General features: G+C 37.3%; 1 protein-coding gene across 2 annotated transcripts in view; it reads right to left on the minus strand.

The window, feature by feature from the left end:
- The window catches only part of morc2 (MORC family CW-type zinc finger 2), a 108,489-nt gene that overhangs the window by 41,455 nt on the left and 49,920 nt on the right, over positions 1-17,114 (minus strand). Inside the window, exons 11-15 of one of the 2 annotated variants that reach the window (XM_073065795.1) lie at positions 16,225-16,307; positions 14,026-14,111; positions 10,732-10,872; positions 7,164-7,318; positions 3,619-3,747 (exon numbers count right to left, since the gene is read on the minus strand). In XM_073065795.1, the coding sequence (XP_072921896.1) occupies positions 3,619-3,747; positions 7,164-7,318; positions 10,732-10,872; positions 14,026-14,111; positions 16,225-16,307 (594 nt within the window). The remainder of the gene's footprint in view (positions 1-3,618; positions 3,748-7,163; positions 7,319-10,731; positions 10,873-14,025; positions 14,112-16,224; positions 16,308-17,114) is intronic. The other variant, XM_073065796.1, reaches the window with a different exon arrangement.

Raw genomic sequence — 17,114 nt, forward strand, 5'->3', positions numbered from 1 at the left:
TTTTATTTCCCCCAGTGTGGCAGTTGTTTTAAAATCAACTTTCCTTCATCCTTTTCCTTTATAACTTTTCTTAAGCTACTTTCCAACAAATCAGCGCACTGACTTTGTCAGAGGTCATCTTGGCCAAGAAATAAAATCTCTCCAGATGAATTTGTCAAGCTAATTTTTTTATAGTTAGTATTTTACAAATAATAATCACAGACTGAAACAGTTCACTGTTTTTCAATACATTTCAACAGCTGAGATAAACAGTGATTTATATTTCACTGGTTAACCAAGACAATTCCTGGATACCCTGCTCCAATTCTTGAGGCTGTGGGCAAACATCACAACCACTGATTGCCAGGTACACCAATAAATCAAGAAGTATGCTAACAATACTGAAAATTGAATAGTAGAACACATATTCAGTGATCTTCCTCAGTGGATGAGAAAACTTTCAATGTCACCTTAGTGTATGGGGCCAACTGTTACCTGCCAATACGTGAAGTCATTCAAATAGCATTGCTAAATCTAGATTCCTTTATATCAGAAATACCAGGGAAATAAAGCAGATGCTGAGAAGTGAAATGTTGCACATGTACTACTCTTTAATGTCTGATTAAAAAAGATAAATCAAGAAATTGCAATTGATCTAAAGTTTAATATATTATACAGAAAGCAAACTATTTTTAAATTTGAAAAATAAGTTTAAAGAGGATAGTAAACATGCAGAGATTTTATAGAATATTATATTGGCCAAAGACGACTATGGCAATGTTTATGTTTATGCCTCTTAAGCTGTATTTCACAATATCCCAGCACTATCTTCCCACTCCTTTCTTTCACATCTACTTTCCTGGCTTTTTACACAAAAGGAAATGACAAACCATCTCAACCACTCCACATTCCCACACCAGAGTGCAGAAGAAGCCCTTAATAGATTTATTAGTTGGTTTTATTTTCAGCCTAGTCTGTCCTATCAATCAAACCCCAAATAATTTTATTCTCCCTCAGGCACTGCTCAGCTTTTCTAGAAATAAAACTCAACTACTTCAACTATTTCCAGTAGCCACAGCCCACCCAGTTTTGGCATGACACACTCCCTTAAACTTCAAAATCCTTCTTGTATTATGGAGATCTTAACTCTATATATTCAAAGTGACAATAACCAAGTATTCAATATAACCTCTGCCTCTGAATTTTGTGTCTTCAGTCATTTGCAAATAGGTCTATTTTTATTAACTTTACATTCTTCAATTATCTTGGTCTACTTATATCCATCCATCTTCCTCAAAGTCAACTACATTTGCTAAAAACGATAGACTAAATTAAAAATGAAGTGCGAGTAAATAAGTATCTCAGAGTCAGACCAAGAGAAATGAAAGCAATGTAACTGTGAAGTTGGTCACTACAGACAATGAAGTTCAAGTGATCTAGGATTTAGATACATCAAGACCAGAGGCACATATAGAAATCTAGCTTAACGGAAATGAGACAAAGGGTTAAAGAAATCATTAACTATGTTGCATGATAAAATCAATTATAAGCAACAAGCTTAGACAATATTGCATAATTAATAAATGTTAGAATTGGACCAGATCATGTTTATCTTTGCTAACATTTGTTAACTATGCTCTTTAAAATACTTACAATATAGACATTTTTAGTGACAGGGGAGTTATAAGAATTACAAGCTTCCACTGCTTGCTTGTTCAAGTTTTATGCTTGGGACACTGTGAAACTTTGACTGGTAGCTTTAGGCATCACTGACCAGGAGAAATATTGTAACAATTTTGTTTCATTGAGTTATCAATGTTGAGCAAGTATAAATCCAAAATACTTAACCTCTCCTCCTTAGATGTAATATATTATGGTGAATACTTATTGTCCTCTGCTGTAAGCTGTTCTGTCTGAAATTTTTGTTGATATCCATTTTAGAATTTAATAGACTCTCATTCTTGACAGCTACCGCTGCCTGATTGCTGATTCATTTTTAAACAACTGGATAGTTTGTGTTTTGTAGTCTGGATAGTTTGTGTTTTGTAGTCTGTATAGTTTGTAGTTTGTGAATGGCCACATTCAGTTACTTGTACATTGTGTTTTATAGGATTATATCTATATTTGTATTTATTGCGTTTTTAATGCGCATCAGATTCAGAGTAACAATCATATTGTTCTTTACATTCATGAAGTGATTCTTGATCTTGAACGAACTTTTTTGATACAAAAGACAGACGTAAAAAGTAAAAAAAAACACAAACTATCCAGTTGTTTAAAAATGAATCAGCAATCAAGCAGCGGTAGCTGTCAAGAATGAGAGTCTATTAAATTCTAAAATGGATATCAACAAAAATTTCAGACAGAACAGCTTACAGCAGAGGACAATAAGTATTCACCATAATATATTACATCTAAGGAGGAGAGGTTAAGTATTTTGGATTTATACTTGCTCAACATTGATAACTCAATGAAACAAAATTGTTACAATATTTCTCCTGGTCAGTGATGCCTAAAGCTACCAGTCAAAGTTTCACATCACGGGGCGACAATAAGGAGTAGTGATAAGATGAGCTTTTTGTTTTTCCAAAATGTTTGGAATTATCTACTGTCCGCCCTGCTGCTACCTAGAATTACTCGAGTCACTTTTCCTGTTAGTCACCTTATGTTCAGATTCTCCTGCACCTAGCGTCAGTCTATGCATATAAGCTAATTATATGTACATATGGCCACATTCAGTTACTTGTACATTGTGTTTTATAGGATTATATCTATATTTGTATTTATTGCATTTTTAATGCGCATCAGATTCAGCGTAACAATCATATTGTTCTTTACATTCATGAAGTGATTCTTGATCTTGAATGAACTTTTTTGAAATTTAGGGTGCTTTTTGACATATTTACTTTTAAAATAGTTTTGAAAACTATTCAAATCTATTTGATATGCTTTAACAACCTCAGACTACAACACATTTTAAAATTGTTCAAATACCCTAGACATTGACAGGCTGACAAAAACCTAATTTGGGGGTGGGGACTAACACCTAGTACCACTTGCAGCAAGCTCAATTTTTCAGCCAGCTTCCTGATTGTTTAATGAATGCGTGAAACTGAAAAGTTCAAATTGAGATATTTGATACCACAATTCAAGGACTGTTGTCAGCAAGCTGATGTGCACGAAGTCTCAGGACCCTAGTTTTTTTGTTTATATAGGGGGTGGTGACCAGGGAATACAGTGGGAGAAACAAAAGATAACTGGTTCTTGGTAAGAAGCTCAAAGGGAGGCCAGGCAAGCACAAGAGCAGGCTTTGGGCAATTAGTTGGCCAAAACTCACTACCTTATCTCAAGAGGTGAAAGATGGTTTGAGAAGATAAAAGTAATTCATCAATAATGCAGGAATAAAGTAAGAAAGTAGAATATCAACACAAAAAAGGGAGGGGGTAAAAATCTATTCAAGCATTCTACGTATAATCAGGTAGATAAAGAAGAGCCACAATCTCAGCATCTATTGTTTAAATCAATTTCCTGTGAGCAGTAGGAAGTACTTTGATCTTTCGATTTACAGCTAACCTAATTTGTACTTGCTTGTAACTTACCACAACTTTATGCACAGAAAGCATTGTGGGTAAGACGTACCGCACTGAATGGTGGTCGGAATCTCCATAGCACGCCGTCTCTTGTATAAAGTTTCGTCAGAAGGTGGCTGATTCCAGTTGGCTGACAAATAGCCAAATTCATCCCAGAATTTCACTATTCCCTTCTGTGCTGTAGGCCAGAATTATTTTGTTAACTTCGTAAGAGGTCATACTGTTAAGAAAAAAATGGCTGTACTACAATTAATCTTGCAATATGACAAAAAGGCTGCTGGATAACTATGATTCATACAATAACAGTTTACAAGTGTTGAGGACCCAGCTACAAAAAGGTCTTGAACAGCAAAGACTGAAATAATAAACTGGTCACCCAAGCACTCTTGTGATAACTCACAAAGCAAAAGGTATAAACAAAAGGATGGAAACAGGCAACAAAGACAGAGGTTAGTATTTCATTTGGGCAAATCTTAATGAGCAAATGGCACCGAACAGGGAGCACAGACTAAACTGGGAAAAATACAGTTAATCCCGTACTCCAAAGCTAACATGTCAAGATTATTACTATTCTGTTATAATCTCCATAACATACAGAATAAATGGTTCACTGAGGTCTCAAAAACTGAGCATGAAGGGGATAGTTTGAACAATACAGAACTAGTTTGACTGACCTATAGATAATGCCCGATGTCCTCAAGAAACAACTTTTAGAGAAAAAATAAACACAAACAAAATCCCTGGAGAAAATTAGTTTCAAAAGCAGCCTGGATTCCACTTAATAGTAACCTAACTAATCATAATGCAATTCCTGCTCCCAACCCAAACCAGGCCTTTCATCTTTGCATCTCATTTCACAGACAATAATCAAAATATCATTTTTAGGGAAGAAATGGTCCCAGGGATAAAGGATCACATACTTGGAAAAAAAAGTACACCTAGATTGCAAAGGAGGTTGCATGTTAACCTGACAGATGAGCTTAGATAAAATGAAAACAAAGAGAAGTTTGTTTCTTTGGTCAATAGGTCAAACAGCAGAAGATATAGATTAGAAGTGACTGGTAGAAATAGCAAAGACACCACGAAAAGGGGAAAAGGAAAATTTCACCGAAATTTACTTGGAAGCAGAGCTATTAGCAACTTTAGAAAGAATTAAGTTCAGAATCTGCCCTTTCAAATGGTCTTGACTGCATTTCTCTAGCCTACGTCTCAACCATGATATCACTGCCCAACTTTATGTACCTTCAGGCTTTGCCTTGGAGATTATGGTGTCATCACTTTCCCTTTTACTGATCACAAAGCACAAGGTTGAACTTAGAAACAGCCATCAACGGTCATTAATGGCAGTACCAGACCAAACAAAAAAGCGTAGACAGTAAAGTGTGGAGGATCTGAAATAGGGATTTATACCAGCACCCAGCAGTCAATGTATCTGTTGTGAGAAAAAGCTTTTTGCAAATGAGGCAATGAAACTATCCAAGCTCCTTGAACATTTGAAGAGAATACAATGATAAACCAAACAAGAATGTGTTTTATTTTCATTTACTTCACAAAAACTTCCAGAAATGAAAAACACTTCAAACCATGTTTGCAGCACTTCATAGCAAATCTGCAATGGTCTACATGCTTCATGCATTTCACTGCTCATTGCTAAATCTAGAAAGCCCCATATAATTGGAGAAATGATTCTGACAGCAGTAAGGGAGCTTCTGGGTATGGATATGCATAAATCAACAGACCAAATAACTGAAGCAATTTTGTTCAGTGACAACTCTATAAAAAGATGAAGTGTCTGAGAATGTGGAAGACATATTATGTAACATACTTAGAACAACAGAATTTGCTCTGCAGTTGGATCGGTCAACTTACTTCTTGGTTATGTTCACTTCATAAAAGATGAAAGCACAGTTCAAGAGTTGTTACTTGCAAAGGGACTAGAAATAGATACAAAGTCAATATTCGGATTGTTGAGCAATTTTTTTTTAAAGACAAGGACATTCTGCTCACCAACATTCTTGATTGTGCAACAGATTGTGCACCATCAATGACAGGACACCACATGGGGTTATTACTTTCTTGAAAAAAGCTGGAACTATTATCCATATTATGTGTATTAATTTACAGACATAACGTTACAAAAAAACCTAAGTGATTGGCTGCACAAATCATTGAATACTGTTATCACAGTGGGAAATAAAATCAATTCCCATGCTCTATATTCTCGTCTATTTGAGGAGCTTTGTGTTGAGAATAATGAATAGTTTGCTGTTGCACACAGGTATCAATCAGATGGCTCTCAAAAGGAAACTGCCTGAGATGCTTTTATGCACTTTTTTGAAACTGATAAACAGCTTTGAAGACTCAAATGCTTCATTCAGTAATCAACAAGAATATTAAGCATGACATTACTTGTTAGAATTATTCTCAAAGTTTAATGAAATCAATCTTCCACTCTAAGGAAATTATGTGAATCTTATCGAAGTCAAATCAGTCAACTCCACATTTCAGAACAAGTTAACCCCTATTTAAGTGCAACATTGGCCATTGCAACCTTTTCCAATTACTGAGCCTCTGAGTTGGAAGAGAATGATGATCTTAACCAGATGATGATCTTCAAGTATAGTGCCCACTTGGGTGAGCTGCATAGACTTGCCAGAGAGGTTTTAGAATCTCCTCTCCATCCAAATTCCAGATAGGGTAAGAAATCTTTTCCTCAACACTTGTAATGGGGAATTAACAGAAAGGATGGAGGAAGAATTGATCTCTCAGAATAATTTTGAGCCAAAGCCACAGTTCAAAAACATCATATCAAGACTTTTGGTTGTAGAATGAAACTCCTGAAAGCTATCCTGCACTGTGAAAAAAGGTCAAGATGTTCTTTATTGCCATTCCAATCCCATATTTAGTGGAGTGCCATTGCCCAACTTCTTTCAAAGCAATGAAACACACTCCAAATTACTGAACGCGAGGATGAGATTCCTTCTGAATGACATTAAGCTTGATGTTGAGAAGCTGATATCACTGCACCAAGCCCACCCATCTCTTTGAAAGATAAAAAAAAGCAATGAAGAAGTGAATAGTTGGACTAATGTAGGTTTTTAAATTGTTGTGAAAATTGATTTTTCTGTAATTAAATAAATATTTTTACTCGTAGTTTTAAATGGATCTGAATAACTTTTGCAATTCTTTGTCACGGTTTCGAATTTGCAGAACAAATTTTCTTGTGCACAATAAATCAAAATTCTTTCTAGCTTTTACGTAATGGTTGGAAAAGGAGGGGGGATGCTGAGGATGTGGTCTGGAAGCCAAGGGGTAGTAATCCAAAAAGGTTTGGAAACCACTGGGCTAGACTGAGGATAAGGATCAAGCCATTTTCTTTTATTTAGCAAATACCAATTCCATAACAACAGAAGAAAACATGTTGAAGCTGTAGATAAGCAATAGGGTTGGATTATCAACTGTATGAACTAAATTTCTGCATCAAACCAGCTCTTTCACCATCATCAGTATGTAGTTTTCAAAACTGTGCAAGAAAAAGCATGCACCTAAAAGCTCAAATGAGCAGACAGACCAAGTTTGACATCCCTTCCTTACCTATGCCAATATCTTTCCAGTACTGCACCAGGTGGTCTCCCATGGCTCTCAGTAGATGCCGATACTCCTTGGCATCTGCAAAGTCCTGCTTGTTGTGGGTGGGCTCCAGAACCAGGTATGGGACATCTACCACACCCACTACTCCACCACAGGCACTGGTGATAAACAAAACAATTAAATATTTTGCAGATATTATTTCCCCTTTTCTGTGACATTTTTATTTATACAGGTCCACAATCCCTTATCCGAAGTTCTGAAATCCAAAGTTTTTTTCCGTGGAGTGTGGAGCGTGTCGTAACAAGCCTTGTTTGGCATGCCAACAGCTGACATCACTCAGGTGTGACGTGGCAGCACTAGCAGAGGCCGCCAGACGTCAGTTGTAGCTCAGCGCTCGTACTGGTTACACATGCATTTGCTGTTCGCTGATATTTTGTGTTCACTGTTGACTTTGTGTTTAATTTCACTGTGAAGATGTCAAAAAGAGCTGCAGATACCCCTATGGGTAACAATGAGAAAAAGAGAAGGAAGCATCTATCACTATCAATAACGCAGAAAGTGGGAGTTATTGCAGAAGCTTGATCGTGGTGTATCTGTGTGGCATTTTACTGAAGAATATGGTGTTGGAACTACCACTGTATATGATTTAAAGAAACAGAAAGACAAGTTACTGAAGTTTTATAGTGACAGTGATGACCATAAACTAATGAAAAATAGGAAAACTCTGTATAGGGCAAAAAATGAAGATCTTGACCGTGTGTTGATTGAGTGGATTAGACAACAAAGAAGTGAATGTATGCCACTGAATGGCATGTTGATCATTAAACAAGCTAGAATATATCATGAAGAACTGAACATTGAAGTTGAGTGTTAATATTCAGAGGAAGTCATTTACCATGTGTTTGATTCTGTTCGCTTGAAGCTGTATATTTTTATGCTTTATTGAATGTTTTTGTTGGAAATAAAATGTACTAGTGTATTTATGGTCTATAATTATCCCACTATCAATACATTACTCTATAAATAAACTGTAATAGTATTTGTAAAAGAGTGCAAAAATCAGGAAAACCCACAAGTTCTCTCTCCAGCACTTGTTGTTTGAGCATGTACAGACTTTTTTTCTTGTCATTATTCCCTAAACAATACAGTATAACAACTATCTTACAAACCCCATTTCCAGAAAAGTTGGGATATTTTCCAAAATGCAATAAAAACAAAAATCTGTGATATGTTATTTCACATGAACCTTTACTTAACTGACAAAAGTACAAAGAAAAGATTTTCAATAGTTTTACTGACCAACTTAATTGTATTTTGTAAATATACACAAATTTAGAATTTGATGGCTGCAACACACTCAACAAAAGTTGGGACAGAGTTAAAATAAGATTGAAAAGTGCACAGAATATTCAAGTAACACCGGTTTGGAAGACTCCACATTAAGCAGGCTAATTGGTAGCAGGTGAGGTATCATGACTGGGTATAACAGTAGCATCCATCAAAGGCTCAGTCTTTGCAAGCAAGGATGGGTCGTGGCTCACCCCTTTGTGTCAAAATTTGTGAGAAAATTGTTAAGTCAGTTCAAAAGGAACATTTCCCAACGCAAGATTGCAGAGAATTTAGGTCTTTCAACATCTACAGTACATAATATTGTGAAAAGATTCAGAGAATTCAGAGACATCTCAGTGCGTAAAGGGCAAGGTCGGAAACCACTGTTGAATGTGCATGATCTTCAAGCCCTCAGGCAGCACTGCCTAAGGAACCGGCATGCTACTGTGACAATTATAGCCACCTGGGCTCGGGAGTACTTCGGAAAACCATTGTCACTTAACACAGTCCGTCGCTGCATCCAGAAATGCAACTTGAAACTGTATTACGCAAGGAGGAAGCCATACATCAACTCTATGCAGAAACGCCGGTGAGTTCTCTGGGCCCGAGCTCATCTCAGATGGACCGAAAGACTGTGGAACCATGTGCTGTGGTCAGATAAGTCCACATTTCAGCTAGTTTTCGGAAAAAAAGGGCGTCAAGTTCTCCGTGCCAAAGATGAAAATGACCATCCTGATTGTTATCAGCGAAAGTTGCAAAAGCCAGCATCTGTGATGGTATGGGGGTGCATCAGTGCCCACGGCATGGGTGAGTTGCATGTATGTGAAGGTACCATTGACTCTGAGGCGTGTATTAGGATTTTAGAGAGACATATGTTGCCATCAAGGCGACGTCTCTTCCCGGGACATCCATGCTTATTTCAGCAGGACAATGCCAGACCACATTCTGCATAGGCTACAACAGCGTGGCTTTGTAGACACAGAGTGCGTGTGCGTGACTGGCCTGCTGCCAGTCCAGATCTATCTCCTATTGAAAATGTATGGCGCATCATGAAGAGGAGAATCAGCCAATGGAGACCACGGACTGTTGAGCAGTTGAAGTCTTATATCAAGCAAGAATGGACAACATTTCCAATTGCAAATCTACTACAATTAGTATCCTTAGTTCCAAAACGATTAAAAAGTGTTATTAAAAGGAAAGGTGATGTAACACAATGGTAAACATGCCTCTGTCCCAACTTTTGTTGAGTGTGTTGCAGCCATCAAATTCTAAATTTGTGTATATTTACAAAATACAATTAAGTTGGTCAGTAAAACTATTGAAAATCTTTTCTTTGTACTTTTGTCAGTTAAATAAAGGTTCACGTGAATTAACATATCACAGATTTTTGTTTTTATTGCATTTTGGAAAATATCCCAACTTTTCTGGAAATGGGGTTTGTACATTGTATTAGGTATTATAAGTAATCTAGAGATGATTTAAAGTATACAGGAGGATGTGCGTAGGTCTGGAGCTCCCCCGGGTCCTTAAGACCACCTGCACTGAGACAGGATGATTATCAATTTTCTGAAATCTGAAAAATTTTGAATTCTGAAATGCAAATGGCCCCAAGGATTTCAGATAAGGGATTGTGGACCTGTACTTCAGTCATTTCCAAAGACAACTCTCCTTTTACCATAAATTCACAAATCACCACCTAACTTCCTCTTCTACACAAGTTTGATTTGGCTCACCACCATGACTGCCCATTCCAAACAGAATCGAATAAGAAATCTGAACGCTTACACAAATTCACTCATCACTTTCTCTGCAGAACTAAATCTCTCCTCCTACCAATGTATTACAACTTGACTCGCTCCACTCTCAATGGTAGTCCCATCAGCCATTGTTCTCTGAAAGCTCCTCCAATTCCTCTACGCTAGCACTATCCCCATTTTTTAGGGCCTCCTCAAAAAGTTATGATATTTTTAGTGCAGCTAATAACAGCCAAAGGCTTTTCATACATTTTAGGCCAATAGTTATGACCACTTGTCACATGAATAGACTGCATCATACAGGATAGAAGAAAATGGAGAATGCCTGCACATGAAGTGACATGGGAAATTTTCAACAAGATATTTGATCTGCACTTTAGCAATTTAGTAGACTGACACTGACAGAAAAGTTAGTTTATTTAGGAAGTGCTAATAGTTTACAACAAGATATTTACATCACATACACAGAGAATTCTCAGGTTACTCACACTCCTCCTTCCAGCTGGGGACCCACTTTCTCATACATCTTTATGAGACGGCTGCAGTTATATATAAACATTCCATCCTGGTCGCGGTGCTCAATATTCACACCAAAAATAAAACACATCTCCTTTGGCTCCTTCAAAGCTCTACAAAAGTTAGAAGTTAAGATTTTTTACTAGAGATCTTCCTCAGGCACAATGAAGGAGGAATTTTCTTTACAATTAGTTTTTTTTTTAAAAAAAGCAACACCAAGGCATCCACTGCTTTAATTCGCCACTTCATCTCCCATTTCCTGCTCCATTCCACCTTTGTTTCTCAGGAACTATGAAAGAGGATGGAGTAAGAAAGTACAAAGGACAAAGATGCTACTTTGCTTTTAATTGGACCACCACCAAGATGGTAAATGGAATGTCAGGCATAAAGGTACCTGGTGTAATAGCAATAAAATAAGGATTCATATTTCTGTGTACTAATCGCTGCTACATGCTATTTTCCACACAGCCTACAAAATAATCTCAAATTTGGCCACCATACAGAAAATGAATAATTTAAACACATTTTTATTGCTCTCACTTTCATACTCCATGTATTAAATTCTATTTAAAGACAAAATGTTAAACAAGAGATCTTCCTCAGGCACAATATACTGTATAAACAACCACAAAAACAAAGCCTGTGAATGTTTGACAGATTAATGATTGAGTTTGTAATTAGCAGAATGGAAAAAGGTTACCCAAGTTGATATGGTGTTTCTATATGGTGTTGATATTAGAAAGCCTTGGATGACATGACATACAAGAGATTACCTAATAAATTTACAGTGCACAGTATTGGAGAAAATATATTGGGTCATAGAACATAGAAAACCTACAGCACAATAAAGGCCCTTCAGCCAACAAAGTTGTGCCGAACATGTCCCTACCTTAGAAATTACCAGGCTTACCCATAGCCCTCTATTTTTCTAAGTTCCATGTACCTATCCAAAAGTCTCTTAAAATACCCTATCTATCCACCTCCACCACTGTTACCAGCAGCCCATTCCACGCACTCACCACTCTCTGAGTTAAAAACCTACCCCTGACATCTCCTCTGTACCTACTCCCCAGCACCTTAAACCTGTGTCCTCTTGTGGCAACCATTTCAGCCCTGGGAAAAAGCCTCTGACTATCCACACAATCAATGCCTTTCATCATCTTATACACCTCTATTCAGGTCACCTCTCATCCTCCATCGCTCCAAGGAGAATAGGCCGAGTTCACTCAACCTATTCACATAAGCCATGCTCAATGGGTATCAATTAACAAACAGAAAAACTGACATAGGAATACACTGGCCATTTCAATCAGGAAGACGTGTCTAATGTGGTGACACAAGGATGCCCAGCTGCTCACAATATATGTCAATGAGGTGAAGAGACCAGGTGTAATATACCCAGGTTTGCTGATAATAAAAGGGTGGATGACAGTATGGTCCTTCAGAAGAATGTAGAGTGAGGATATGGAGAGGTTAAGAATGGACAAGAACATGCCCATTGGAACAAAATGCAAATGAAGTGTGTAAACTATTTAAAAAATCTAACATCCATTCTCAGCAAAAATTTGAAAAGCAGAGTACTTTTTAAATGCTTGATACTGAAGGGTTCAAATAATCACTGAAAGTAGGTACAGCAAGCAATTGGGAAGGAAAAAAATATTTTGACCATTACAGTACAATGTGAGAGGTCTTGCAACAATTATGTAGCATCCTGGTGAAAGAATGCCAGGAATACCATACGTAGGTCTAGCCTCTCTCTCAAAGGAGAGAGAAATCAAGAAGTTACTTTTAAACCACTTCAAGATCTACTAGTGCTAATTAAATGCAAAGTTAGAAGAGAATAAACTGGGGGGAAAAAGAGGGCTATCAGCTTCAAAAATAAAATAGTTATTGAGGCAGAATCTCCCAGAAGATCATTAAATATGCAAACCATACAGATCTGACATTAGAAAATTGCACTTTACACAAAAAAAATGAAGAATATAAATTATTTTTGTTAAGTAAAAGCAAAGATAGCAGAACTAGCTAACATGGGCCTGATTGCCAAGAGAAGGGGGCAGGAAGGGAACTACAAGGTGGGGGAATTGTCACCCAGCTGCTCAGCAAGGAACTGACAAAACTCATAGTTCCAGATATCCAAACACTGTTGGGCAGACTATGTGAAACCCTAGCAGTCTAATTCAGTCAGGTTCCCAGTTGGTTAGATTAGCTCAAAACAATCAGCAATTTCCCTGTGCGACTCCATTACTGGCTGCCTTATTTTCCTTCTACTTTAACATCAAAAATCAGTATACAGTATTTGACATGCAACTGTTTCTGCCTTAACTTCAAAGGCCACTCAAAAAGAGTCAATACCCTTACTCATTAAGTGAACAAGTTTGAACTTTTACACCATCTGCAATTATTAGTGAGCATAACAGCAGAGCTTGATGCGGTGAATTCTTCACTATCTGTCCAACAGTATATTTTTGGTGGGGAATGTGCCAAACATCTGATTATTATTGTAACCATTAACAGCAACTTTATTTTAATGACACAATATCACAATTCACATACCAGTAAGACGCTCTCTACATGCTGACAAGATTGTCAAAGATGTCACCTTAGCACAGCACAAGTTAAGCCAGAGGCAAAAAATGCATCACTTGTGTCAATGACCAACACAGTCTGAGGATTTTACAGGGGTAGCCTGTAAGTGTTGTCACTTAATAATCCTAACTTGTACATCTTTAGAGTATGATGGAACTGGGCCACTCAGAGGAAACCCATGCAACAGGGAGAATAGACAAACTCCTTACAGACAGTAGCAGGAATTGAACACAGATTGCAATTGCTAGTGCTGAAGGAACATTACGCTAACCGCTGCACTACTGTGCCAGAAAAACATTAGAGAAAGTTCACCAGTTTGAATCCTGGGATTGGGTGGGGGTTATCCTACGTTTTTGCCTCAAGACGATATATCAATTCACCACAAGTACAAAGTCATATTTTAAAAATGGATCCTTTCCAAGGCTGAAATACATAATATGCACAAAATCACACAAGTGTCTGAATTATGAAGAAGTGGAATAGTTAGAAGCATCTTTTTCTGAAACTTCTGTGATTTAGAACAGAAGAGCATTAAATGCAGATAAAATCTAAAGCTTGAAGCTGAGCAAGAAAAGTTGTTCACAAAGATATATTACACTGTGATGTGAAATTCCCTTTCAGGATTTGAGGTCAAGGCAGGAGGTATATCCACATTTAAAATCTGGCCTGACACTCACCGGAGTTTGGCTTCATGTATTCGTGTCTTCACGTCAGCTTCTCTTTTTAGACTGGATGCAGCATCCTGAATCTGTCGCACATGAATCTATGAAACAAAGCAATCTTGAAGTTGTAAATTACAAATTTTGATTTAAGGAGGAAAGTAGAAAAAAGTTCCTGTAACTTCTATACTTTGTCCTGCAAAGGTACTAAAATGACCAACAACTGCATTTACACAAACTAATTACAAGATACAACCATTTCAAACTATACTACCAAGCTTTTCAGATTATACTTAAGATTGTTTAGGACTGAATATGAGTCACTAAACAGACAATATGAAGCTTAAAGGCATGCATCCAGCAATTTAGACTGTCTTACAGAAACCTGAGAATAACCAAATACATTTGATTCTGGTTAATTGGGCCATCGGTAAATCAAGGCAGCCACTTATTTGGGACAACTCTTAGAACAAAATCTGATCAAGAAAATGGCCACGATTCCCTTTGTTTAGTTGAGACACTATGCTGCTTAACTGAGACAGAAGACCGTTGCCGAACAATTTCTTCATAGCGTCAGTTGTGTGCACTTGCGTGGCCGTGAAGACAGAGTGATCAGTTTTTAAAATAGCATCAGTTGCGTGTATTTCTGTTCAAAATGCCATGATTTTTATCATAATCAAGAGAAAGTCTGCAGATGCTGGAAATCCTTTTTATCACTGTTAGTTGGTGAAAATTAAGCTGTAAGACAATTCAGAACTGTTTTGCTCACTGTGGTTTCAAGCAATCAGGTGTGGAGATGCTGAAAATAGTTGGGAGTCAAAATGAAACAATTTTACTACTTAAACAAGTTTGAAGGTATCAACAAATATCCTGAATGTTATAATGAAAATGAAGATTTTGAGGATGCAACCCTCAAAAGCATTGCATGATGCCAGTCCATTACTTGCACTAGTGTCTGCGCTAATTTACAGTCAATCAAAAGAACACGACAGTGTGCACTAGATGAATTCCTCCGTCAATTTGGAACTACCGTAGATTCCGGATTTTAAGCCTCTACTTTTTTCCCACATTTTGAACAGCTTTGAACTTTGCGGCCTTTAATACGGAACGGCTAATACATGATTTTTTTCATGCCGCCTCGTAAACATTTTGCCTCATAACAGTAGACCAATAAAATTGATGAGTAGTTCACAGAGGTCCAATGAAATTGTACGATAAATCAAGCGCACTTTCACAATTAAATTATTGTAAATTAGTCATTTGTACTCACCCTCATCAACATGGAAAACACTCGAAGCATTGTGCTGCCTTATGGCAGTTATTTAGTTTATAATATTTTCGCTTAGTAATTCATTTTCTAGTTAAAGTTAGAAGAGTTTTAACTATATTTGTTTTCTGTACTACATCGCGGGATGCTATGACGTCACACCCGGTTTCGCGGTGTCTTGTGGGAAAAATGCCGTTTGTGATAAACGGGACGGCGGAGCGAAAACGCTGCTTTTAAGTTAAAGGCGATCAATAACTTTTCCTGGTAGGCTGCAGTATATATATATTTTACCAGTCGTTAGGAGATATTGGAATGTTGTTCAGTAAAGAAGTATACGCAACGTATATTTAAAAGTAGCCGCGTTACGGGCACGGTTCGAAAAAAAGCATTTGCAATATGTATTTGTTTTTGTTACCATATGGATTTAATTAAAAGTTAAAAAATCCTCACGTGTAATATCTTTCTGTGTAAATATCTCATATTACAACGTGGGACACCTGCGGCCGAAAATCCAGTGCGGCCTAAAATCCGGTGCGGCCTTTACAATTAAAAAATTGATTTTATTTCTAAAATTAGAGCCAGCGGCTTTTAATCAGGTGCGCTCTGTAGTCCGGAATCTACGGTAATACAGTTTTGTAATACTGTATTAGTATTGGTAGTGTTCTAATTTGTTCTGTATTTCATTTAAATATATAATCTGTCACAGTTAAGAAATAATTTGTCTTTTTTATACCTTTTTAACAATTTCCATAAAACTTCTGCTAATTGGGGCAGCTGCTTAATTGGGTCAAAATGTACTTGTCCCAATGTGCCCCAATTAACCAGAATCCACTGTATTTCAATCTATGGTGTACATATACAAATCCAAATGTGGAAACTACATATTCAGACACAGTTACTAACATGATTATGTTCTAACTTGACTTAATATACAAGTCAAATGAACTTACCCTTGATTCTCTGCTCAAGTCACCACCCAACTTCAATTCCAAAGCCCGTGCTTTGCTCTCTGCTTCCCGTGACTTCTCCTCAGCTGAGAACAATAAAAGGATACAGGACATAATTACACCTACACGTTCCCCTAGCCTGACAGCACCAGCATTTAGAATTTTCAAAACTAAGCACTAATGTGTAAAACAAAATGCAAGAGATCTCCTTTTAAATATGGAATTTGCAGACTTCCTCTTTCCCAACTGAAAATTGCTGGCTTTATACAAACCATCTAAGCCGACTCTCATCTCCAGTTAAATCAGTTGACAAAGTAAGATTTTTCACTTGTGACGCTGTGGAGCCCTAAAAAAAATGCATATTACTATTTTAAGTTCTTCGGTATTTCCTCGCTAGCATCATATGATACCAAATGAATGGATCAAAGCTGCATAGATTATAAATGCCCTTTGTTCCTATTTACATATTACTCTATGGGCCTAGCCCCTTATGATGGCAAATTGCTTTAGCCTTCTGACTGAAAGAGATCAGAACTGTGTGTCTTGTCAGGTGTAAACCCATGGTAATGTATATTTTCAAACTGTTAAAGTCATGATCTTCAAAGACCCTTTTCTCAATCAACTAATAACTTTTCTCATATGTACATGTGTATCTCTCTCAACCCCACTCCCGCCTCATCCATCTCCCTCCATCACAAATACATACAATCTACACACACGCTATCTGTACAAAGTCCTCCAAGTCCAGTGGAATGATGAGGGAACTATCCTACAGCAATACCACCAACACTGTGGTTCCTCAAATTACATTGTCAGCTTTCTCAGGCATGTGACTCTATTCAAATGTCTAATAAGACTCCGGAAACTGACACTAGTCAAAGCCCTGTTACATG

This window comes from Hemitrygon akajei, chromosome 14, assembly GCF_048418815.1.
Source record: "Hemitrygon akajei chromosome 14, sHemAka1.3, whole genome shotgun sequence".
Taxonomy (NCBI): Eukaryota; Metazoa; Chordata; class Chondrichthyes; order Myliobatiformes; family Dasyatidae; genus Hemitrygon; species Hemitrygon akajei.